A 25391-nucleotide genomic window follows, 5' to 3' on the forward strand; every position below is an offset into this window, starting at 1 on the left:
AAAAATACCTGGCCAAACTCGCTTGATCGCGAGGATGACTTGCTGCGTCAGCATGTGCTCGTAGACGTCCTTGGTCATCTCGACTGGAGTTGTGACCGGAGTGCCCTTCGGCCGGTTCTTGCTACTGCGAACAGCCAGCTTTGGTTTTCACCACAGGCCACAGTCCCAACTTTCCGTCAAAGGTCATGCACTAATGCTCATCGTACCGTGGGCGGGCAACCGCCGCCAAAAACACATTACTTTTGTGCGGTGGGTTTTGTTCTTGGTGACGGCGCGTGGTGCAGGTTCGCCTTCGGTGAGGTGGTAGGTGTTGCGGTTCCGGTGCACGTAAAACCATTTTTCGTCAACATGCACCACACTCTGCATGTCATCGAATTGGTATCTGAGCTCACTTAAATACCAAACATTACGTTACATAACGTCAGATATTATATCAATTACTCATAACAGATAACGAGGCAGTCAAAATTCTTACCAGGAAGCTTCGTCACAAAAGCCCGCGCGAACTGGCGGTGCTGCGCCATGTGCTCAGGGGTGAGCAGCGGCTTCGGCACGACGGTGACTCGCCTGACCACGCTGCGCTCCTGCAAGCGGCGAAAGAGCTGGGTCCGCAGAATACAGGTGGCGGCGGCGAGACCACGCAGCGTGGTCCGGCTCCCCACAGGGGCCGACTCAATCTTGGTCTTGATGGCCCCATCAGTGAAGGCCCTGGGCCGGCCGCGGTTGCTTGGCCGCTGACGGCAATAGTGGCGCGACCACTCCACAGCTTGTGCACTGTATTGCGATGGCAACGGAATCGTGTTGCAACCTCAGAGATAGCCCCACGTGGAAGCTTTCCACAGGTGGCCATGTCCGAGAGAAACAGCACGAATTCCAGCTTCGTAGAAAGCGGCAGATCTTTGGCGTGGGGGTGCGCGGTTTCTTGGGAGGGTCTGGATGCCTCTTTGGCAGATTTGATACTGTGTTTTGGCGCGGGTTTCGGGCGAACTTTGGCGCCGCCAGGGATGCAAAAAAAATTAATGGCTCTGAGCCAACAAATTAAATTGTCTAGTTTTGTCCAATGGGAAGGCAAAAAATATTATGTTGACACACCATGCTTGAAGTGCCCATTGTTTTTCGGACCGGAGGTAGTATCTGATTCGGGTCAAGGGTGTTGACGTCGAACTGTTCATCCCAGGTGAGCTGCAATAAACATGTCGATCTGGAATTGGTCTCCTCACCGACCTTCCGGTTGCCCTTTAACCGTCGATAGACGATATTGAAGCGCTCTGTAAAGGCTTGTATACGACACTCCGTATTTGTTTTCGGAAGGGGACACCTCGAAAGCTCATTACTCGTCTCGCTCATTGACGTGGGCCATCTACTCTGTGAATAAGTCGTACTTGTTCTTTCTCTTGCTCATGCCGCTCATCGCCTCCTCGCGCATAGCGTCGGACCGTTCGTTGCCCCGCTGCTTGGCATCATTCTTCGGCTTCTTCTCGTCGCAAAGAGCTTCTGCGTCGTCCAACAGGTCCAACACGTTGACAAGTAGGTCGCCCTTCTCCGTGTGCTCATCGTTGATGCCGCTGGCGACTGCGCTCTTCGCCATATTGGCCTTGAACTCTGAGAGTAGCAGCGTACAGAGCTCACGGTGGCGTCCAGTATCTACGAGTAACACTAACGACGTTGCCCATGCGGCAGTCTTGCCCTCACGCTCCACTTGGAAGGGGTTAACGGCCAGGATTTCCTTCAGCTGCGCGTTATCGTCGATGCACTTGTGTCTTGCGCTTTTCGGGCGGACGATGGGACTCCGTTTTGACTTGGCTATTGGTTAGATGACTAGTTGAAATGTGCTAACAGGAGGGGCCACAAGCGCCAGCAGCTGCAGCGCCTGTAGCAGGTTAAAGATGCCGTGACCACCAACGCCACTGGTAATGCCACGCGTAGTGTGCGGATATTTAACCGGACATATATACTCTATTATGCGACGTTTGTGTCCAGCAAACCTACCAGTGTTGGTAAAGTCCCTACGTTTAGGCCAGCCGTAAACAGTCCGGCCGGACCGATTGGCCTAAAGCCGTGGCAGAAGGACTTTACCTGCTGAATAGGCCAATCATTAAACAATCACTTTTAAATAAAAAGTAACGAAGTACTTAAAAGATGTTAAGACCTCTCGCAGGAAGAAACGGACGTATGGATTCAGAGCCCGACGCGAGTCGCTTGAACCTGCCGGTGGTGCTGTGCTTGTTGCGATCAAGACGGGGCGATGCTGCTGCGGCAGGCGGTGTCGGCAGTCCTTCGTAGCGCGTCAGCGCTACGAAGTGGTACTGGGCTGGATGTGCACAATGCGAGCATGCAGGGACAGCGATTCGTGCAGGTCGTAGGCAGCAACGTGAGCTAGCTGAAGACAACTGAGGAGACAAATGAGGAGTGGTTGGCGCCGTGCGTGACCAAGTCGCAGACCGTGGTGTCCGCGAACGTGGTGGGCGTATCGGGACTCGGTGTCATTGCGGCCAGTGGGGGTAGAGCTGCCGCACGTGGTTCGGAGCGTTTAGTTCCTCGTTCGTTGGTGTCGTCGGCGGTGACGCTGCAGCCATCGGTGCTGGAGAGCGCGGAAGCCAAGCCGGCGCTGCTGTCGTTCTCCAAGTTGTACGTGTTGGGCGAGGTGCCTGACACTGCTTTGTGTGGTCAGAGTACCGGTCCGCGTGCATGTCCTCGCCCGTGACGTGGGCTCCTTCGTTAATCATGACGATCGGGTTGTCGGATGAGCGGGTGTGTGGAGGCGGCAACATGGTGGGCTTGTCGAACATGCTAGTGATGATACTGAAACAGGGAGGATGATGCGGGTGTGCGGTTGTTATTGACTGTGCTGTCAATCTCGGCTTAACTTTGGTGTTGGTGTTCCGCGACAAACGCAACGCAGACGATAGCGCCGAACACATGGCAGCGTCGCGTCTTGTGGAGCTGCTTACAGCGGAAGATGATGTTCGTGCCGCTGCGGCAGGCGGCGTCAGGTGCGCTGGGTCGCGTTTCGGCGCAGTTCTCGCTCGTTATTGTGTGGTAGTGACAAAGTTGCAGCCCAATGGTGGTTTTGACGCGTTAGAGGAGCTGTTTCTTGGAGTTACAAATGGATCAATATGCGAGTTTGCGATTTCAACTTCGATCATGTGGTGGAAACATGAACCGATGAATGCAAAAACCTTGCTACCTCCGTTTACTATGGTGCGCTCACCCAAACAGTTCGACCAGCTTTGCTTTCGTCAGCGAAATCCCTGAAGCGTCACGGGTTCTTGCGGAAAGTATCTATCGTTATGTTTTGAAGATGACGTCTTGATCGGCTCGGCAATTGCTCCAGTTCGTTGTCGTTGTAGCATGTCTGTTCTTCACCGTTCGAAAACGTTGGTGATGAAGGCCTAGTTGGTGCTGGTGTATCAGCAGGTGGGGCGTTATTATCGGTTGACCTGTAACCAGAGCCGATTTTAGCATCCTGAAAAACTTCATCCAGAAAATCACCCCGTAGTGATTGGGTTGGTTCGCCTTCAACGCTGTCACCAGCGTCTTCACTGTCGCTATCCTCATCGACACGTGTCGAACCACGCCACTGCAGCGACGGACTGAAAATCGCTGATGCATTGGCTGCGTCAAGATTCCTCTTTCGACTGGCAAGATGATGTTTTTTTTCTTTGGATTCTCCGATTCAGCAGCATTCTCGTGTGCACGTTGACGGGCATGCTTTGCTACAGTGTGAACATCCAATGTTTTGCTTGCAGCCATCCGGTTCCGCTTTGCGGTGTGAATTAGCCCAAGTTCACTAAATAGGCATTCATAAGTAGCAGTGAATCACTCTCATCACGAGTTTGGAATTGCGCTCTTGGGGTGCTCTAATGCAACGCATTCCCAGTGTTGCCACGGACATATTGGAAAGGCACTAGATTTGATGCGTGTAAATCTACCCTTCATCCAGTTCAACATGTCGCGTCGTATCTCTCCTATGTATTCGGTGCCAAACAGTCGACGATAGTAGGACACGGCTATCTTGCACAACGAGCCGATACCAGATACTGCTGTAACGGGTAGCTTCCTGGTGGTGTGAGCGTACATCGGATGCAATGCAAAACCAAGCATATACAAAGGCTGCTCGCACTGCGCCCAGCGATTTTCAATGCAGCTAACTAGCTTGTCGTGGCGAACAAGATGCTGATGAAATCCGCAGTAGCTGTCACGAAACGAAATAACTACGTCGGACACCGTCTTCTTATCTCGCTGCAGTCGGTAATAAGCGAAAAACAGAGGAGCAATGACTGCTTCAGCCTCTTTTAGTTCTTCCCAGAATGATGAATCGCCGAGCACATGAAGGTTTGACGGAAACTCACTATCATTTTTGTACTTGCGATAAAACATTTGTAAAGCTGATTGAACTCGCAGTAATGACACAAAACAGCCCTGCATCGAATTCCATCATGTTTCGCGAAGAGTCCGCATCCCAAATGCTTTCCGTAAAACGTTATCATCATTTTCCGAGCACGAGGTAGCCACTTCGAAGACGATGCATTAATTGGCTTTACTGCTGTCGCAGCGCATGCGGCCACGTCTCGAAAAGAAGACCGCAGTACGGACATTACGAGAGTATTGATGTCATGCGCAAAATAGAACAAGAAACCCATCCGAGGCCATCGAAGAGCGAACATTCTGCGTGCACGTCCACATTGACCAGCATTATCAGTGACAATTGCGCCGACCCGCCACTGATCTAGCAGTACTTGCTCTAGTAGTTGCTCGAGTTGCTCCGCAATAGCTACATCGTGATTGTCATCTCCAGCAGGCACCAACGTGAACGTGAGCAACGCCAAAAAAGCGATAGCTGACAGCCAAGTAAGTGATCTTTGCAGATGTTCTGCCCGACATCTGACAAAATGTTGATCCAACCATTGGTATTTTCTTCGATTGTCTTCAGCGTATCAGTCTCTATGGCTTTGCAGCGAGCAGCATGCTCTTTGAGAATTCGCGAGCCAAGTGTGCGACGAGAAGGAAGGATATCCGTAATACCCGGACACAGTAACTCCAAAAAACTTAGCACTGAATCTTGCTCAATGAAACGGTTGGATAAGTGGTTGTCAGCATGCATCTCGATGAGAGCACGTTCAACCTCTTTAATTTCATGCTTGATAAATCTGCGGCGCTTGTCCTTCATCTTCTTGGCCGGTGTTGACTTACGGCGCTTGACCCTCAGCCCTGAACCCTTGCCAAGGATCAGCCTCCGACGTGCGCGCGACTTTTTATAGATTGAGATCTCGTGCGTTGGGCAATGGACTCCGGGGTGTTAATGGAGCTTAGATCTAGAGAAAACGCTGGGCTCTTGGTTGCAGCTGCAGCTTCGGTAGGCTAACTCGGGTTACATGGGGACGTCTGGGGAAGCTGTGAAGCCTGGTCGTGGGCGCACTTGGCGAGATGGCTCACGTAATTACGTGGCCTGTCGATGACTACTTTTGGCGTCGTGCGTGTCAGTCACGTCGTTGTTATAGGCCGCTCTGCAGAACTTGCATTCGCGATAGCGGTAGACCCCTGGTGCTTTTCCAAGCTCTTCCAGTAGCTTGAAGTGCCTAGCGTCCTGGCCTGGTTGACGCCCCCCTGGCGATGCCATCTACACCTTTGCTTCTTTAGATTATGTGATAAGAGCATCTGTACCGGTAGTGCTTAGGCACCGTAGTGATCAGAGAACTGATTGACAAAATCGTGCAGCGTTGGCACATAGATCTGCCAATCGGCTTCACTATTATCACTTCACAACTCCGCGTATCGTTTTTGGTGCATGAGTCATTAGTGAATACATTCAGTTTGGATTTTTGAACATCCAGACGATACTTGACCCCACAGCACTCATGGTAGCAGGCTCCCTCGGGCTTCAAATGCACCGCCGGCGCCGGCGCAAACGCTTGGCAGGACGACCTAGTAAAAGCTGACGCGCCAACCTCCAGCGAGATTTTGAGGGGACCTACAAGCGCTTTCACAGCATGTATTTCTCTCACGTTCCAGTCTACACAGATGAACAGCTTCGGAGGAGATTTCGTATGGGGAAAGAGCTATTCTGGAACTTTGTAGCTGATGTTGGTCGTCATGACTCGCTCTTCACGTGGAAGTGAGACGCCACCAGCAAGAAGAGTATACACCCTAGCGGCAAGGCTGTAGCAGCTCTTCGAAAGCTAGCATACGGTTGCTCCTCAGACTCGCTGGACGAGAACCTCGCTTGAATCTAAATCGATAACATAATAACAGTCGTAAACACATTAACTGTAGTAAAAGACATTTAATAGCTGCAAATACTTGCGGCAGCGTGCAGCGACGTATACAGAGTGACATCAGGACGAATAAGACTGGACCAATGCGTCTGAAGTGATCCTGTGTTACGAGTAGTTTCCCCCTCCAGAGTCACGAAGTGCTGGTGAATACGCTCTCAAAACTCTGTCGTGGAAGGATCTGTGGACGTGGCGCTATTCTCTGACACGTTCGCGTGGGCCTCGCAAAGATGGATCTCTTCGCTCTTCTCCCAGGCACACGCTCCAGGCATCGGTGTTGTGGTTGCTTCGGAGGAGTGGCGGAGTCACTTGTTGTTCTGTAGTCGCAGCTCGTAGTGCAAACTGGACCTCAAATCACTACCGCCGCCAGTATCGACGTGCTAGTGCAAACCTGTCTACGTAATCACAGTTACTTCAGAACTACTTTTCTGCACTATTACTTGCCGGTAAAGCGGATGTAGTGCAAAAAGGGTTTTGGCATGCGCTAAACCTGCCTAAACAATACCGATACATATGCTCTTATGAGGCCAAGGTGATTCGGCCAATTCTGGCCAGGCCCGGCCATGATCGCATGGCCTAAACGACACGGCAAAACCACGTTTCGGCCCGTGTTTGGCCAAAACGTAAAGTCCCAACTGCCAACACTGAACCAACGGGTAATCGGCGCCTTTCATGTTGCCACCAGCAATGCACGGGTGTGTGGGACTAGTCTCTGGCAAAACGTGGGCAACAGTAGGGCACCACACGTTCTTGCTAAAACCATATTAATATCGACCATCGGTGCAACAATCAGTGCAACTGCGTTTTGATTGGTAAAAAGTCGCTCTAAACTACACGCGGAGCGCTGGGTGTCCGCCATTCTTCTTGTCGCGGCGAAGAGCTGTCAGGATCGCTGTCACTGGCCGCTGGCGTCCGTACGCTGCGTAGATCCTGTCGATAGCGACGTCGCTCGTGAGTCCCGCTCGAACGAGGTACGCCACACTATCCCAGAAAGCTTTCCGTCGCGAATATGCGAACTTATTTGCTCCTCTCTCTGCTCGTGTGAATTCTTTTGCAGGTTTAGTTCCATTCAAGCCGAACTCATACTCGTGCCACAACTGGAACAAATCTCGCGGCCTCTTGGCCAGCCGCACGACTCTGCGTGCACCAACACCAGCAGCAACGTCAGAAACCTCACTGCCCTCTGTCAGCGTTCGGACAACAGGCTGCAATGCGATGCGTCGCATCACAGCCATCATTCTTCGGTGCTCCTGCCGCATTTCTGTTCTCAGCCGAAGGACCTCATTCATGGTGTTTAAGAGCTGGCGCTGCACTCCAAATAACTGTGAGTGTAATGCTGTGAACTCCGTTCGAGTATTGTCTGCGCTCATCCTGGTGGGAATGTTGCTGTGTTCTACAGGTGTGTTGCTATCAGAATATGGGCCGTCTTCTGTGAGCTCAATAAGCTGGAGTTGTGCACCCTCCCCCACGACCTGAATGGGAACCCGTTTGACGGGATTTACCGTAGGGTTTCCGCCAGCATCCCGATACGCTGTAATCACGCGCTGTTTCAGCGCCGTAGGGATTAATGCATAGTCAAACGAGCCGTCGGGCACCAGCGACGCCCACAACAAGACTATACTCAGTTCGTGTGCTACGCCTTCTCCCATTTTCTGCTTGATGACGCTGCCGATTCGGTTGACGAGCAAGTTATCGGTGACAAATCTCATGCCATCTTCGATAACGTAAAAGCACGGGCCCAGTGGACCTGTTAGCACGCTGGCCGTTGCGGCGTCCGGATAAGGCTGCGTGTTATCAATATAAATGTCGACGACACTCTTCTGGGCACGCCACCTCCCGCGACGATTTATAAAATCTCTGGTCAAACCACTTCTTGTCCCGTAAGTCGCTGCCCCTTTACGCAAGCTGTGAGTCCCCAGGTTGCCTTGCTTTAGCTTGTGAAATTTATCACCGTCAAATATCTCTTGCAGAAAGCGTCGGACAACACGATCTCCGTCCACCGCGTTCCCAAACACGTAGGGAGACGCACTACTACTCGCCATTTCAAGGTGAACAGCCAAATTCAACAGGACACACACTCGTGGGTCTAAGCTACCCAGCAAAATCTGCTCCGGGGCGTCACGCTCCTCGGAAATATTCTTTGACCAGCGTAGTTGACAGAGTAATGTGTGAGGGTGCTGTATGTTAGGAGTGAAGCTGTCGAACTTTAGCTGCATCATGTCGTCGATTCTTGTAATCATGTGCCATTGCAAAGTGAGAACACTGCTAATGACGTACTTGATGCTGTCTTTGTCATGATTAGAGCGCACAACCTCGAGGAGGTTAATGAACTCTTCGTATTCGATGGGACGCCGGGCGGCGGACTGCACTCCTTCTCGGCGAACCTCGAAGCGTTTCACCGTTTTGATCACCTTATTCACCAGCTCCGAGCGCGTCGGATTGCCTTCTTTTCGAATCGGGTCCCAGGTAACAGCAACACGAGGCATAAAGCACGAGATAGCTTTTTTGGCGAATGCGAGAGTGGAAGATCTGACAAACACTGGCTTAGCGTCCTCGCCAGAGTATGGCTCACCAAACGCACGAAAATTCATCCACCGGCTAACATCTTCAGGAGTGATGGTTAGCAGCATCTCTGTCGTAAACACGGTCTCCGTGGTGTAGGCACGAGCATCGTTAAAGCTCATGAACTCCGTCAAAATCGCTCTGTAGCGCTTCGGTCTCATTTTTCTCCGTCTTGCACTCCACACCGCAAAGCCAGATTTGCAACAAGGGGAAAAATGATCACGTCTTTTTTGTATGGAGCTGGTAGCATATCCATGCGACAATACAAACGCCTAGAGCAACAGAAATTGCAAACGATACCTCAAAGTTAGCAGGGGTTCCGCCATCTTTGGGGGCGATACCACAGCCTAGAGCCGTTACCCACCAATAGGATCGCTCGCTCAGCGGAAATACTACCTTGGTTGCAAAAGGCCAATTACATATTAATATCGACCATCGGTGCAACAATCAGTGCAACTGCGTTTTGATTGGTAAAAAGTCGCTCTAAACTACACGCGGAGCGCTGGGTGTCCGCCATTCTTCTTGTCGCGGCGAAGAGCTGTCAGGATCGCTGTCACTGGCCGCTGGCGTCCGTACGCTGCGTAGATCCTGTCGATAGCGACGTCGCTCGTGAGTCCCGCTCGAACGAGGTACGCCACACTATCCCAGAAAGCTTTCCGTCGCGAATATGCGAACTTATTTGCTCCTCTCTCTGCTCGTGTGAATTCTTTTGCAGGTTTAGTTCCATTCAAGCCGAACTCATACTCGTGCCACAACTGGAACAAATCTCGCGGCCTCTTGGCCAGCCGCACGACTCTGCGTGCACCAACACCAGCAGCAACGTCAGAAACCTCACTGCCCTCTGTCAGCGTTCGGACAACAGGCTGCAATGCGATGCGTCGCATCACAGCCATCATTCTTCGGTGCTCCTGCTGCATTTCTGTTCTCAGCCGAAGGACCTCATTCATGGTGTTTGAGAGCTGGCGCTGCACTCCAAATAACTGTGAGTGTAATGCTGTGAACTCCGTTCGAGTATTGTCTGCGCTCATCCTGGTGGGAATGTTGCTGTGTTCTACAGGTGTGTTGCTATCAGAATATGGGCCGTCTTCTGTGAGCTCAATAAGCTGGAGTTGTGCACCCTCCCCCACGACCTGAATGGGAACCCGTTTGACGGGATTTACCGTAGGGTTTCCGCCAGCATCCCGATACGCTGTAATCACGCGCTGTTTCAGCGCCGTAGGGATTAATGCATAGTCAAACGAGCCGTCGGGCACCAGCGACGCCCACAACAAGACTATACTCAGTTCGTGTGCTACGCCTTCTCCCATTTTCTGCTTGATGACGCTGCCGATTCGGTTGACGAGCAAGTTATCGGTGACAAATCTCATGCCATCTTCGATAACGTAAAAGCACGGGCCCAGTGGACCTGTTAGCACGCTGGCCGTTGCGGCGTCCGGATAAGGCTGCGTGTTATCAATATAAATGTCGACGACACTCTTCTGGGCACGCCACCTCCCGCGACGATTTATAAAATCTCTGGTCAAACCACTTCTTGTCCCGTAAGTCGCTGCCCCTTTACGCAAGCTGTGAGTCCCCAGGTTGCCTTGCTTTAGCTTGTGAAATTTATCACCGTCAAATATCTCTTGCAGAAAGCGTCGGACAACACGATCTCCGTCCACCGCGTTCCCAAACACGTAGGGAGACGCACTACTACTCGCCATTTCAAGGTGAACAGCCAAATTCAACAGGACACACACTCGTGGGTCTAAGCTACCCAGCAAAATCTGCTCCGGGGCGTCACGCTCCTCGGAAATATTCTTTGACCAGCGTAGTTGACAGAGTAATGTGTGAGGGTGCTGTATGTTAGGAGTGAAGCTGTCGAACTTTAGCTGCATCATGTCGTCGATTCTTGTAATCATGTGCCATTGCAAAGTGAGAACACTGCTAATGACGTACTTGATGCTGTCTTTGTCATGATTAGAGCGCACAACCTCGAGGAGGTTAATGAACTCTTCGTATTCGATGGGACGCCGGGCGGCGGACTGCACTCCTTCTCGGCGAACCTCGAAGCGTTTCACCGTTTTGATCACCTTATTCACCAGCTCCGAGCGCGTCGGATTGCCTTCTTTTCGAATCGGGTCCCAGGTAACAGCAACACGAGGCATAAAGCACGAGATAGCTTTTTTGGCGAATGCGAGAGTGGAAGATCTGGCAAACACTGGCTTAGCGTCCTCGCCAGGGTATGGCTCACCAAACGCACGAAAATTCATCCACCGGCTAACATCTTCAGGAGTGATGGTTAGCAGCATCTCTGTCGTAAACACGGTCTCCGCAGTGTAGGCACGAGCATCGTTAAAGCTCATGAACTCCGTCGAAATCGCTCTGTAGCGCTTCGGTCTCATTTTTCTCCGTCTTGCACTCCACACCGCAAAGCCAGTTTTGCAACAAGGGGAAAACTGACCACGTCTTTTTTGTATGGAGCTGGTAGCATATCCATGCGACAATACAAACGCCTAGAGCAACAGAAATTGCAAACGATACCTCAAAGTTAGCAGGGGTTCCGCCATCTTTGGGGGCGATACCACAGCCTAGAGCCGTTATCCACCAATAGGATCGCTCGCTCAGCGGAAATACTACCTTGGTTGCAAAAGGCCAATTACATATTAATATCGACCATCGGTGCAACAATCAGTGCAACTGCGTTTTGATTGGTGAAAAATCGCTCTAAACTACACGCGGAGCGCTTGGTGTCCGCCATTCTTCTTGTCGCGGCGAAGAGCTGTCAGGATCGCTGTCACTGGCCGCTGGCGTCCGTACGCTGCGTAGATCCTGTCGATAGCGACGTCGCTCGTGAGTCCCGCTCGAACGAGGTACGCCACACTATCCCAGAAAGCTTTCCGTCGCGAATATGCGAACTTATTTGCTCCTCTCTCTGCTCGTGTGAATTCTTTTGCAGGTTTGGTTCCATTCAAGCCGAACTCATACTCGTGCCACAACTGGAACAAATCTCGCGGCCTCTTGGCCAGCCGCACGACTCTGCGAACTGCACCAACACCAGCAGCAACGTCAGAAACCTCACTGCCCTCTGCCAGCGTTCGGACAACAGGCTGCAATGCGATGCGTCGCATCACAGCCATCATTCTTCGGTGCTCCTGCTGCATTTCTGTTCTCAGCCGAAGGACCTCATTCATGGTGTTTAAGAGCTGGCGCTGCACTCCAAATAACTGTGAGTGTAATGCTGTGAACTCCGTTCGAGTATTGTCTGCGCTCATCCTGGTGGGAACGTTGCTGTGTTCTACAGGTGTGCTGCTATCAGAATATGGGCCGTCTTCTGTGAGCTCAATAAGCTGGAGTTGTGCACCCTCCCCCACGACCTGAATGGGAACCCGTTTGACGAGATTTACCGTAGGGTTTCCGCCAGCATCCACATACCCTGTAATCACGCGTTGTTTCAGAGCCGTAGGGACTAATGCATAGTCAAACGAGCCGTCGGGCACCAGCGACGCCCACAACAAGACTATACTCAGTTCGTGTGCTACGCCTTCTCCCATTTTCTGCTTGATGACGCTGCCGATTCGGTTGACGAGCAAGTTATCGGTGACAAATCTCATGCCATCTTCGATAACGTAAAAGCACGGGCCCAGTGGACCTGTTAGCACGCTGGCCGTTGCGGCGTCCGGATAAGGCTGCGTGTTATCAATATAAATGTCGACGACACTCTTCTGGGCACGCCACCTCCCGCGACGATTTATAAAATCTCTGGTCAAACCACTTCTTGTCCCGTAAGTCGCTGCCCCTTTACGCAAGCTGTGAGTCCCCAGGTTGCCTTGCTTTAGCTTGTGAAATTTATCACCGTCAAATATCTCTTGCAGAAAGCGTCGGACAACACGATCTCCGTCCACCGCGTTCCCAAACACGTAGGGAGACGCACTACTACTCGCCATTTCAAGGTGAACAGCCAAATTCAACAGGACACACACTCGTGGGTCTAAGCTACCCAGCAAAATCTGCTCCGGGGCGTCACGCTCCTCGGAAATATTCTTTGACCAGCGTAGTTGACAGAGTAATGTGTGAGGGTGCTGTATGTTAGGAGTGAAGCTGTCGAACTTTAGCTGCATCATGTCGTCGATTCTTGTAATCATGTGCCATTGCAAAGTGAGAACACTGCTAATGACGTACTTGATGCTGTCTTTGTCATGATTAGAGCGCACAACCTCGAGGAGGTTAATGAACTCTTCGTATTCGATGGGACGCCGGGCGGCGGACTGCACTCCTTCTCGGCGAACCTCGAAGCGTTTCACCGTTTTGATCACCTTATTCACCAGCTCCGAGCGCGTCGGATTGCCTTCTTTTCGAATCGGGTCCCAGGTAACAGCAACACGAGGCATAAAGCACGAGATAGCTTTTTTGGCGAATGCGAGAGTGGAAGATCTGACAAACACTGGCTTAGCGTCCTCGCCAGAGTATGGCTCACCAAACGCACGAAAATTCATCCACCGGCTAACATCTTCAGGAGTGATGGTTAGCAGCATCTCTGTCGTAAACACGGTCTCCGCGGTGTAGGCACGAGCATCGTTAAAGCTCATGAACTCCGTCAAAATCGCTCTGTAGCGCTTCGGTCTCATTTTTCTCCGTCTTGCACTCCACACCGCAAAGCCAGATTTGCAACAAGGGGAAAAATGATCACGTCTTTTTTGTATGGAGCTGGTAGCATATCCATGCGACAATACAAACGCCTAGAGCAACAGAAATTGCAAACGATACCTCAAAGTTAGCAGGGGTTCCGCCATCTTTGGGGGCGATACCACAGCCTAGAGCCGTTACCCACCAATAAGATCGCTCGCTCAGCGGAAATACTACCTTGGTTGCAAAAGGCCAATTACATTCTAATATTTCGGCAGGTTGTGTGGACTACCCTAAATAGCAACATTCGAGCGACCAGAAGGTGTAGACTATCCAGATGGCTACACTGGAACTCGACGGGCGTTTCCAGTGTAGCCATTTTTAATTGTCCGTTGGTTGTGTTCACCACACCACGTTTACCGATCTTCCCCGCGCGGTGCACACGTGGAAGGCCAAAGCGTCAGCAGCTCCGCGGGCGATCGAACGTTCCTCTGCCTGCGCGCGATGCAGCCCAACTACCCGCCGCGTGGATTCGGCGGCCAGGTGCCTCCCCAGCAGCAGCAGCAGCAGCAGGCGCCTCGCAGTGGCGGCGGCTTCGCGCCCCCCAACGCCGGTGCGTCCTCGTGTGTATCCATCTTGCTCCAGCGCCCAGCTAACCCCGTGACTTGATGGCCCGCAGGCTACGGCAACGTGCAGTTCAACCAGCAACAGCAGCAGCAGCCCATGTCCCAGCCCAGCGGCGGCAGCTTCCCGGGCCGCGGCTTCCCGGGCGCCCAGCAGCCCCAGGCGCCGCACTCGGGCTTCGGCGGCCGGCCGGGCTTCCCTGGCCCGGGCGGCCCGCCAGCCCCAGGCTCCCAGGGCTCCTTCCGCCCCGGCCAGCAGCCTGGCCCGCCGGCCCCGGGCTCCCAGGGCTCCTTCAGGCCTGGCCAGCAGGTTGGCCCGCCGCAGGGCCCGCCGTCCTCGGGCGGCAACAGCGGGGTGCCTCAGGTGAACAGGGGCCCGCCCGGCGCGGCCCCAGGACGCGGAGGATTCCCTGGCCAGGCCTCGCCGGCGCCTGGAGGCTTCAACAGTGCGCCGCCCGCTGCAGGCCCGCCGTCGTTCCAGTCCGGACCCCAGGGCCCGCCGAGACAGCAATTTCAGCAGGGACCTCCGCCTCCAGGACAGCAGTTCGGCAACGCGCCGCCTCCTCAGGGCGGCCGGCCTGGCCCGCCGCCGCCGCAATTCGGGGCTCCGCAGCAGGGCCCACCGCCCCCGCAGTTTAATGGCCAGCAGCAGGGACCGCCCCCGCCGCAGGGAGGAGCAGCGCCGTACCTGCAGCCCAACCGGAACGCCGGGCCGTACCCCGGTCCCCCCGGGCCCGGTGCTGGTGCGGCGCCCTACGGTGCCCCTGGCGCCCCGGGAGCGTATGGCCAGCCGCAGCAGGGATACCCAGGCCCTCAGCAGCAGCAGCCCCAGGCGTCTCAAGCGCCGAAGCAGCGCATTGACCCGACGCAGATCCCTCGCCCTGTCGTGTCGGCGGAGCGGGTCCAGTACGTGGCCCGAGGACACACTGTGACGATGCCCCCGCCGGCGTCCAGCGACTACGTGTGCGTGGACGAAGGCTGTTGCAACCCGCGCTTCATTCGCCCGACGCTTAACCATGTCCCGGCAACGAAGGACCTGCTGAAGCAGTGCGGTTTGCCCCTGGCGGCGGTCATCTGTCCGCTTGCCGACTTGCAAGAGGACGAGCTGCCCATTCCTCTGGTGGACTTTGGACCGAGCGGCCCGCTGCGATGCACGCGCTGTGCTGCTTACGTGAACTCCTTCACGAAGTTTATCCAGGGTGGCCGCAAGTTCGTATGCAACATTTGTCAGCTCCACAACGAGACCCCGCGCGACTACTACTGCAGCGTGGATCAGTACGGCAAGCGTCGCGATATTCAGGAGCGTGCAGAGCTGTCGCGTGGCTCCGTGGAGTATGTTGTGCCTGCAGCTTACACGATTCGCCCGCCGCAAGAACCCATTCTGGTGTTTGTCCTCGACGTGTCGCTCTTTTCGTTCCAGACGGGTCTAGCTTCGAGTGCGCTGCAAACGATTCAGTATCTCCTGCCGTCGATGGCGCAAAACAAGCGCAAGAAGGTGGGTATTGTGACGTTCGACACGGCTGTGCATTACTACCGCATGGACAACGGTTCGTCTTCCATCTCGATGAGCATCTGCCCGGACATTGACGACCCGGTGGCGCCGCTGCCTCCCAGTAGCTGGCTTGTATCCATGGATGATCCGGCCGCCGCCGAAAAAATTACGGAGCTGTCGGACGTCATTACTCGCTCGTTCGAGAACACTACAAAGAACCAGGCGGTGTCAGGTGCTGCGCTTTGGAGCGTCGCTGACGCTCTTTCCGTTTCAGGAGGACGAGTTGTGCTGCTTCACGCTGGCGCTCCTCGTGTGGGCGTTGGCAGGGTGAAGCGCGAAGAAGTTAGCGGTGCTTATGGTACAACGAAGGAGGTGGATCTGTACACCCCGGAGGACAACAACGCCTATGAGGCGCTGGCTCGTCAGTGTGCTGAGAACCACATTTCTGTTGACATTTTCTCGGTCGCCAACACCTTTGCGTCGCTGGCAGATGTGGGTCGTGTGTGCGAACTCACTGGTGGTCGTGTGCAGTACATGCCCCAGTTTGAGAAGGAGCAGTCCAGTAATCGCCATCATCTTACAAGCATGCTCCAGCGGCTTGTGGACCGTGATTGTGGATATGAGGCCGTGCTCAAGGTACGCTGCAGCGCAGGCTTGCGTGTGGAGCACTCCTATGGAAATTTTTTCAATGCGCGCGGCGGCAACGCCTTTACGACAGATGAAATGGAGTTTGCTGTGATCGACCAGGATCGTTCGATGTGCGTGACATTTGCGTACGATGAACCCCTAGCTGAGGGTACGGACGCGTACATTCAGGCAGCGCTCCTGTACACACGTAGTGACGGATTGCGCTGTGTGCGTGTGCATAACCTCGCGCTGCAGGTGGAGCCGTTGTTATCGAATGTCTTCCGCTTCGCCGATCTCGATGCTACTTGCTCCGTGTGGCAGCGCTCGGCAGCGCGCCAGTTCGTGGACAAGCAGTTGATGCGTGCAACTCCTATGGCCGTCAAGGAATCATTGGTTGACCAATGCGTGACTGTGCTATTCAACTACCGCAAGTATTGTGCGTCATCTTCGTCCTCGGGGCAACTCATCTTGCCGGAGTCACTGAAGCTGTTGCCGCTTTACACGCTCGCAACTCTCAAGAGCCGAGCATTGCGAGGGAACCTTGTTGGAAACCCTCCACGCGGGTTTATTGATGTGCGCGCGGACGAGCGCGTGATGATGATGGGGCTGCTTAACAGCCTTCCCGTAGAATTCTGCGTATCTGCTGTCTACCCGAAATTGTACAGCGTGCACGATTTGGCGGATGATTGCTGTACACTGGACGAGGATGGCAAATTCATTCTTCCTCCGCAGCTTCCGCCTACTGCTGAAAAGCTGGATGAGGAAGGTATTTTCCTGCTGCACTCTGCAATGTGCTGCTACATCTACATTGGCCCCAAGGCTTCGCCAGAGTTGCTGCTTGAGCTATTCGGCGTGGATCATGCCGACACAGCTGAGCAAACGCTAAATCTGTTTGAAACTCTTGACAACGAGCCCCCTGAGGGTGATGGGGATGGAATGAGCGCTCGTGAACGACTGCGCTCACTGGTGGAGTACCTCAACTCTACTATTCCGATCTCCCAGCCGCTGGAAATTTTAAGTAAGAATGACTGGCGTGCTAACCGCTTCATGAGCGCACTTGTAGAGGACCGCACACGCAACGACGTGTCCTACGTAGAGTTCCTGGTGCAGGTGCACAAGAAGATTCAGTACAAGTTCCACTAGATCGGAGGAGAACACGTGTGCGCTGGTGGAAACTCGAGATGAAAGGCAAGGGAAGCTTTGACATCAAGAAAGCGAAAGCAGCGTTTGAAAAAGGCTGCTCACGTTTTGTCTTTCTTGTCCATCGAATAAAATGCGTTTTTGTCAGCATTGCGCGAGCTGTTCACAAAAGATGGAAACTACATGTACATGAACAGGGAAGCGTGTTCGGACAGTATAGACACCTTGAAAGCAAACCAGAAGTTCCCTAAATCCATGGAGTCCACCCTTCGTACATGACACAGAGGTTGTCCGTTTTCGTAGCCTCGTCGATCAGCCACGATGCTTGTTGCTCGACAGTCAGCACCGGGGGAGCTTTGGTCATTTCCGTCACCGTGCCTGCCAATTTCTCCTCGATGCGCTTCAGGACTTGCAGACCGTATTGACTCTTTTCCTCTATGTGTACACTTCGAGGGGTGCTAGCAGCAGTGTCCAGTGCACTGCTGCCGCTGTCTCCACTGACAGGTAATGCGACACTGTTCCCTGACTCCAAGGCGGGAGGAGTAGAATCCCCTGCAGCCTCTTCCTCCGCCTCGTCCTCCGGTAATGAAGCGCATCCACTAGTTCTGGAATTTACGTCTTCTGCGCTTGACAGCTGATCAGCCATCTCGGTTGCTTCAAAGAACAGCTTCACACACTGGCGCACGAGATCTCGAGCCATGACAAGGAGAGATGTTGAGCTGTCGTCCGCTGCAGCAGACGTTGGGGAACCAGCTTGTGGGTCAACCTTGATTGCACGGAGTGCCTCGATCAGATCAAGTTGAAGCTGAAGTAGCAGTGAAGTTCGTGAAGAACCTTGAGGGCTATGACAACTAGTAGTCAACAACTGGTCTGCTTGAACATCAAATTCGCGTAGAATTTGGTCAATTTGAGTGACTGCCTCGCGTAACGCAGTGCACGCTTCTCCGTGTTTTTCAAGAACACCCTCCAGCAGTTGTAGATGGTCCACCGAGCGGATGCTACGAAGTAGGATCTTAACAAGTCGATCATTCTCCATGAAATAGAAGTTTGTCGTCGCCACCGGAGCAGACATCGAATCACGTTCAGACTGTGGGCGGTACCGCTTCTCTGATTCCACCGATGAAGGCACGTGGTTTTGCTTTGACGATGTCTTGAACTTATCGAAGCGCTTGAGTAAGCACCGCGCGTCCTTTACGTGTTTGCTCAGTACATGGGCGGTATCCACAACAGCATTCTGGTTCTCTACACACACGCCGAGGAATTCAATCTCAGCAACGCGTTTTTTCGATGCTAGGGCTTCATATCTCGCTCGTATACGCTTCTGTTCCTCTTCAAGTGCATTGACACGAGCATTAAGCTCATCCAACGCCTTATTCGATGCCAGCAGATCCGAGGTAGCTTTAGACGCTGAATGAAGAATACTTTCCCCAACAGCATCTACCTCAAGCTCGATCGTTCCTGATTCTGGAGTAAGCTCGCCGGTTGATGTCTCAATAACACTGATACCTTGTACAAGGTCCGCCAGAGCCCGCCCATATTCGAAGAGAGCAGCCACCTTGCCGTAACAGTTTTGAACACAGGTATGCAAGCTCTCGTTCGTAGAATGCTCATCAGTGAAACTATCGCCCAGGCTTGAGGCAAAATAGTCCATCTGCTGGGCCAACTCCAATACGTTTGCTTCGGCGGTAGCTTGCTGAATGAGTAGCGCATTGAGGGATGGTACTTGTGACGACAGGACCGTAAGCATTTGCATTCGAGTAAGGCCCGGTACTGCAGCTATCTGCGCCTGATCCGTCGGTTGGGTTCCTAACCATGTAGCATATTGGATGCGCCGCTCATGTCGTTTCCGAAGGGAAGAAATTGCTTGAGCCCATAACTCCGACTGAATTATTCTCCACTTCTGACTCCACCACGCTTCACAAGCCTTCATCAGCTCCCCAACTGAGTTGGAGACATCATCTGTTTGCGCTTCCGGGGCTCCGTTGTATTGATTTACCATCGTAGAGGGTAAAATTTCCAGGAGTTGAGTGCTGAAGAAGGCGTCCCACTGCTTACAGAATGACCCAAGCCCATTTTCACCATTAGAAGCATTGTCGAAGCCTCCAGCGAGCGCGGAAAAGTCAAATTTCCAGTCATGAGATATAATTCTAGAAAGTTGGCACTGCAGCAATTCGATCAAGCACTTAGAAAGGAAGCTATTCAGATGGACAGACCACAACTCAACGATCCCTTCATCAGTCGCACGATTTGATCGAATGAGTCTGAGTGTCAATTGGAGCCAACTCGTCCGAGATAAATTCTTAATGTCTTCGGCCCTTTCGTCAGTTACTGCCGCAGTGCGTCGCAATGCTTCCACATACGACGAAATTTTCTGAATTATGCCAACAGCAGCCGCAAAAACGTTGAGCACAGCAGGGCGACTCGAAATCGACGACTTCAGTGTCAAGCTAATATCGTCTGTTGCTGAAGAAGATATCGCAGCTATCACTTCCAGCACTCCATCTGCAGTAGCAAGTTTTGCTTGGATCCTGTCTAGTAATTCCTCGTCCTCACCCTCATCAAAGGGGCGTCCATAAATATTGAGCACGAACTCTTCCTGAAAGGATATTGTGAACAACTCCATGCCTTGGAGAATATCGATGAACATGCTCAAATTTCTGCTGGCTTCTTGGCTCGGTTCCCTTTGAGATTGATAGCCACCAGTCAATAGCTCATTAGCGCGAAGTCTCTTCATGGATCCCTTAGGTGTAGATACCAGATCCAGCAGGGTTATGGACGCATATGACACTGCTACAACGAACTGAAACATGGGAGTCGCAATCAAAACACTACGGAAGGTACTGGATCCACTTGCCGTGGGTAAAACGCCATTCAGCTTATCCATAGTTTTAACAATCCAAGACGCACCGGCAAGCTTCAGAAGCCGTTGGCCTTGAGCATTGGAAAGTTTGATCGCAGACAGAGAACTCCAAACTTTTTGGAGTAAATTGTCAACCTCCAAGAAGTGTGGGTTCTCTTTTTCACAATTACTGCTAGGGTCTTCAGTGTATAAGCCGCCGCGCGGACTTAATTCGTGTAGTCGCTTCAGAATTGTCGTCGATTCAGCAATGCATTCATCAGAAGGTGCACTACAAGCCGCAGTAGTATCGACACTTTGCTCATATTTCTCTCCATCCAAAGCACGTAAACCCTGCGTACAGCGACCCCACCACGTAAAATACACATCTTTCCCTGCTACATTTAGCTCTGTGTCCAGGTACGCATCCAACTCTTTGCGCCATTGGCTGTAAGCGGACAGGTAAGGGATCAAAACACCTGCAAGTCTTTCAATCTCAACTCGTAGGCGTGTCACATCAGTATCAACAGATCGGCATTTAGATTCCAATGCAGAGATCGCCTCTGTCTGCTGGCCAGCAAATCTTGATCTCTCCAAAACATCGTAAATCGTAGCGTGGACCTTCTGAAAGGAAGCTGACTCGACTGCCATTGCTACAGCATGTAGGTGGGTCTCTGGGCCTGTTTCAGCAAAATTCACACTTTTCTGTCGCCAGACCTCAATTTGTTGGTGTCTTCCCCAGCACTCATTCGCGAAAGCGGTGAGCTTCCCAACGACTTCCTTGGCTTGGGCAGCTACATTGTATACTTCACCTTGTTTTGCCTGCTGGGTAGCTTGATAGGTGATCAACTCAGCCTGCATACTCGAAACTGCCTTCAGTAATTCTTGCTCTTCAGATTCTAGAGTAGCCAGTCGCTTCCGTTGCTGAAGTAAGGTCGCAAACGGCACCTCAGCTCCCTTAAGGTTACAGGATAATATTTCAGCAAATTGTTCATACTGGCGCCCAAAAGAAATTGTGTCCTGACGCCGCTCTTCTGCCCGTGATAAAAACAGAGATAGATTCACGTTCACTTCCAGACGTGCCTTCAAATCTCCCGACCGTCCCTGTCGCTTGTCATCGGCAACCCAGTCAACCAGTGGGCTATAAACGAACGCCTCAAACAGCGTAAGCAATGCTTCGCGAACGGCATCAGAGCGTACAACACGCAGGGTCGTCTCAAACGCTACACGAAACCTCCCCTCAACACCGGTGAATCCGAGAGCATCTTGTAGCATCGGTGTCAAACGGAATGGCACAACCTCAGGCACCTTAAGTCTGTGTCCCTTGTCGAAGCAAACATTGTGGTCAATGTGGACAATATCCCCACTGTTTACACACAACAAAATGTTGTCCAGGTGCCGGTCACCGAGTCCAACAATGTATCCTAAGACGGACATCACCGCCACAGACTTGCTTAATCGTACATTCTTCACCCAACTTTCACGTAAGTCTTCACTTCGAAACATAATTTCTTGCTGCAGCACATTACGTGGACGTTGGGCAACGAGTTCTTGGTAGACCTGCTTTAACACGGGAATTGGCCAGTGAGCACGGTGGTTTGGCGAAACATTTGCAATGCCGTGTTGCTTCAGCTTCGCATAAAATAGAGCTGTAGGAGGAGGGGCTTGTTGTTGAGCCGAAGTTGCTGGTGCTATTGGATCTTGAGGAGCTCGTCCAGTATTTGTTTGTTGCTCATTTCGAGATGTGTACACTTGGAAAAGTGGAACGACATCTGGAACCATCTGGATTAAGCCAGCATTTCGAGATAGTGGTATGACACTGTAACTTTGAGCGGATAGATCTCGAGAAGCAGCAGCGCCATCAGCGCGTAAAAACTCATTCGTAATTCTTAAGAATTGCATGATACGCTCATCCAAACGTAAATCTTCTCGAGCCTTCAGCAAATATTTATACGTGTTTCCGTCGGACCCAATAAATACCAACAACTTCGGCTTCGTTTTTGTTCGCAATGTCACTACAGACGAATCAACATGATGAATGGTTATGGGCTCCATCTTACTCTCACCCCTCACCGAAAAGGCGCCCGGCATATTCGTTAGCGCAAGCTGACGAGAGGTTGTTCCCATTAATGGTGATATCTCAAGAAGCGGAAGTTGATCTCTACGACCCGTGGCATTATGCAGAGCTTTCAATATTTCAGCAAAAGGCTGCCAGAGGTCTTGTGGCTTGGTACCTAATGCTGAGCCCACTCGAGACTCTAAATTGCAGCAGTCTCGAAAGTTTTCCATTGCCTTTTCGATCAGGTTTCCGTACTCCTTTAAAAATTTTCGCTCATGTGGTGACACAGCAGGCTGGTCGCGAACTCTACCACACGTTTCCTTCCAAAGTCGTTCAACCGATACCAATATTGGTTTCATAATCGCAACCAATTTTCGCTGTGCTAGTTCGCTTTTCTCTTTAGCGGACAATGAGGCATTTCTGTCCACGCGGGAGGCTTCTTTTTCCAGAGTGGTCGTTCGTCGATCGACATCTGTTGAAAGCTTCATCAGCGTACTGATCCAAGCTTCATCCCACAAAATTGAAATCCGACGAAGTTCTGAGATGAGTAATCGCACTCCTTCTACTTGCCCAGCAGACACTCGCTGTAACTCTTGCAACACGGCAGCAAACGTGTTGCTCGCGGCTCCTCGCTCCTCATGAAGCGTTGACAGCGACACTTGAGGTTCCATCGAATCTACCACCGCCGGATACACAATCGCATGTGGTGAATGACGAGCTAATCGTTTCAGAATCAGACAAACCAAAGATGATACGGCCGCAACTGGGTGATGCGCTCGAGCGATCAACTGAGGAACAACACACGCCCATGGCAATGCCGGCCCGTTGGCAAGCACGACTTCAAGCGCTGACACCATGTCTTTCTCTACTCCATAGGTCGTTAGAAGGCTGAGCAAACGTAGGACAACCTTGGTTGTTTCCTGTCGTGGGGTTTCGTAGTTAGAAGCACCAAACGCCACGGCTAAATAATTCCCGTAGCCATGAGCAGCCAGCGAAAAAAAATGGAGTACCTTGGAGTGGCATGCTTGTTGAAGTTGGACTAGTCGATCCACTGTACTACTCTCATGATTTGGCGACGCTTGATCAGTGCATAGTTGGCGCAATTCCTCTGCTTTTGGGCTGATGAGCTCACCGTTCTCGAGAAAATGGCAAAAAGCGCGAATAATGAGATCACGGTCCGGCGCACCAACACCTATCTCGTCCAGAAGAGTATTTACCTGCGATTCGTCTGACGGCTCTAGATGAATGTATCCATTCTGCTCTGTAATCCCTGCAATTTCCTGTTTTCCCCGATCGTAGCACCAATTACTGTACCGAATCCAGGCCTTAGAAGATTTTGGCGATATGGTAATAGCAGCTTCGAGGTATTTGTGAGCCGCTACATCTTGCATATCCGATAAACTGTTGTCTCTCAGACTAGGCAATTCGTGATTACGAAAGCTCGCGACAGGGCCCTCAAGAAAGCGCAATGTAGCGGGTGACAATAGCTCTGAGGTATCTGATTTTGCCGATGCTGCGGCGAGACGCAGCAAAGAGCGAAGTGCTGAACTTTCCTGCCCGACAGAATCATGCCCTGATATAATTGTCACTAAACTTGTTTCACATTGTGTCTCTAACAGATGACGCCCTTCGTCCTCCATACCGATTGTTTCCAGTAGTTTCGCTTTCTCGTAACTTACAGCCATAGTGGATGTACTCTCTATTCCCCTGAGGGACGCGGCATCTCTTAAAAGGTGTCGAGCGAAACCAAAATTGTGTTGTTTTCTTGCCAACCGGGCCACTGCCGTAAGGTACAAACAATCTCCGTCAGCGCTTCCAGCATTTTCATCCAAACAAAATGGTTGGCTCCAAACAACTGAGTCATGCTCCTCAGGATTTAACTTGAGTTGCCTTCTACACGACTGCTGATTCACCGTAGAGAACAACTGAGACTTTATAGAGAGCCCAATCATACGAAGGAGGGATTCCTCAGCTTTTTTGCCAATTTTGTCGCCCGCATAACCATTCCAAGGTGAGGGCTGCAACGCTAATGGTATTAACTCGTTGTGAAGTCGATTAGCAACGTTATCGAAACGCAGTACATGATTCGTCGGTTTGGCGTCTGAGCCGCCGAGCACGTCCCAAATACGAAGCGCAAGTGAAGCTCGCTTGGCCGGATCGCCCATTAAGCCACTTCCATCAGAAGATATTCGTGTTGAAGCCTCCAAACTGCGAATCGTCCCGATCTCGTCATTCCACATATCACTGCAATCAAAAATCGCTTGAATTCCCTCAATAGGGAAATCGTAATTCGCTAGTGACTCCGCGAGTTCTATGAACTGACTGGCAAATTCCCGCAGTTTGCTCCACTCGCGCAGAGACGCATAGCACTTTGCGCATTGTTTAAAGCACCCCAGCAATGCTTGAGACGATATCCGAAGATATGTCATTGGGGATTCAAGTATCTTACCGGCACTGGTATCAACCGACGATAGAGGTATGCTTCGAGTTGATAGCACCGGCTGGAGCAAAGCTTCGTATTCTGTAGCGGCATCTTCATATCGCATGTCAGCCTCGTATCGCACGGCGCTCAGCCATCGGAACAGAGGCAGGTTATATTGTTCTTCGTCAATGCCCAGTTTTTCCTGGTTCACTTTGCACCAGCTTGTCAAGGCCGAGGAAACAGATTCACCCCATTTTTGAAAACCGACAATAGCGTCTACATCTTTTGCATTGCAAAGACAACGACACAGAAAGAAGAGCGCAACATCCATGTCTTTTTCTGCCTGTTTCAGTTCATTGCATCCTTTTTCTGAAAATCCCCGTGTTGCAAAAGATGCCATAGTTCTACTTAACTTATTGTAGCAGGCCATCACCATAGCGTGGCTGTGGTACCGGCACAGCTCGTAGGATGTCCCGTTCCTTGACATCTCCACGAGAAACGGGCGAATACGGGTAAGCCAATCGTCACAAACCACTTTGTTCGTACGGAAGAAAAGTGCCGTCTTGTACTCATCGGAGTCTGGATTGCTATGGTCGACTTCAGTAGTGTAAATTGTACGAGTGATGAACATTTCCAAAGCAGTAACAAACTCAAGCATCATCCACTTTGTCAGGTGATGTGAAAATTTTGAAAGTAAATGCCCTGATCCCTCCGGCAAGCTCTGAGCCGCCTCTGAATACTCCTGTACCAGCCGTT

The 25391-nt window shown here is 51.9% G+C and overlaps 3 protein-coding genes across 4 annotated transcripts; 1 reads left to right on the forward strand and 2 right to left on the reverse strand.

Moving 5' to 3' along the window:
• Window positions 1-1360: 1360 nt before the first annotated feature.
• IUM83_02737 (uncharacterized protein) lies at window positions 1361-1588 on the reverse strand (the record flags this gene model as incomplete). Its single annotated transcript, XM_067926679.1, has 1 exon — window positions 1361-1588. One exon carries the CDS (start codon window positions 1586-1588, stop codon window positions 1361-1363), a length of 228 nt encoding a protein of 75 aa, XP_067784116.1.
• Window positions 1589-13927: 12339 nt separating this feature from the next.
• On the forward strand, window positions 13928-17321 carry IUM83_02738 (protein transporter Sec24; the record flags this gene model as incomplete). 2 transcript variants are annotated; one of them, XM_067926680.1, is made up of 2 exons in its annotated part: window positions 13928-14063; window positions 14116-17321. In XM_067926680.1, 2 exons carry the CDS (start codon window positions 13928-13930, stop codon window positions 17319-17321), a joined length of 3342 nt encoding a protein of 1113 aa, XP_067784123.1. The 2 variants fall into 2 exon arrangements, with proteins under 2 accessions (XP_067784123.1, XP_067784122.1); XM_067926681.1 differs by having other exon boundaries at window positions 13941-14049.
• A 244-nt stretch (window positions 17322-17565) lies between these two features.
• IUM83_02739 (Phosphatidylinositol kinase) lies at window positions 17566-18018 on the reverse strand (the record flags this gene model as incomplete). The annotated part of the gene is made up of 1 exon (XM_067926682.1): window positions 17566-18018. The coding sequence occupies one exon, from the start codon at window positions 18016-18018 to the stop codon at window positions 17566-17568; it is 453 nt and encodes a 150-aa protein (XP_067784124.1).
• Between the last annotated feature and the right edge of the window lie 7373 nt (window positions 18019-25391).

The sequence above is a fragment of the Phytophthora cinnamomi genome (assembly GCF_018691715.1).
Source record: "Phytophthora cinnamomi strain GKB4 chromosome Unknown Contig92, whole genome shotgun sequence".
In the NCBI taxonomy this organism is placed as follows: domain Eukaryota; phylum Oomycota; class Peronosporomycetes; order Peronosporales; family Peronosporaceae; genus Phytophthora; species Phytophthora cinnamomi.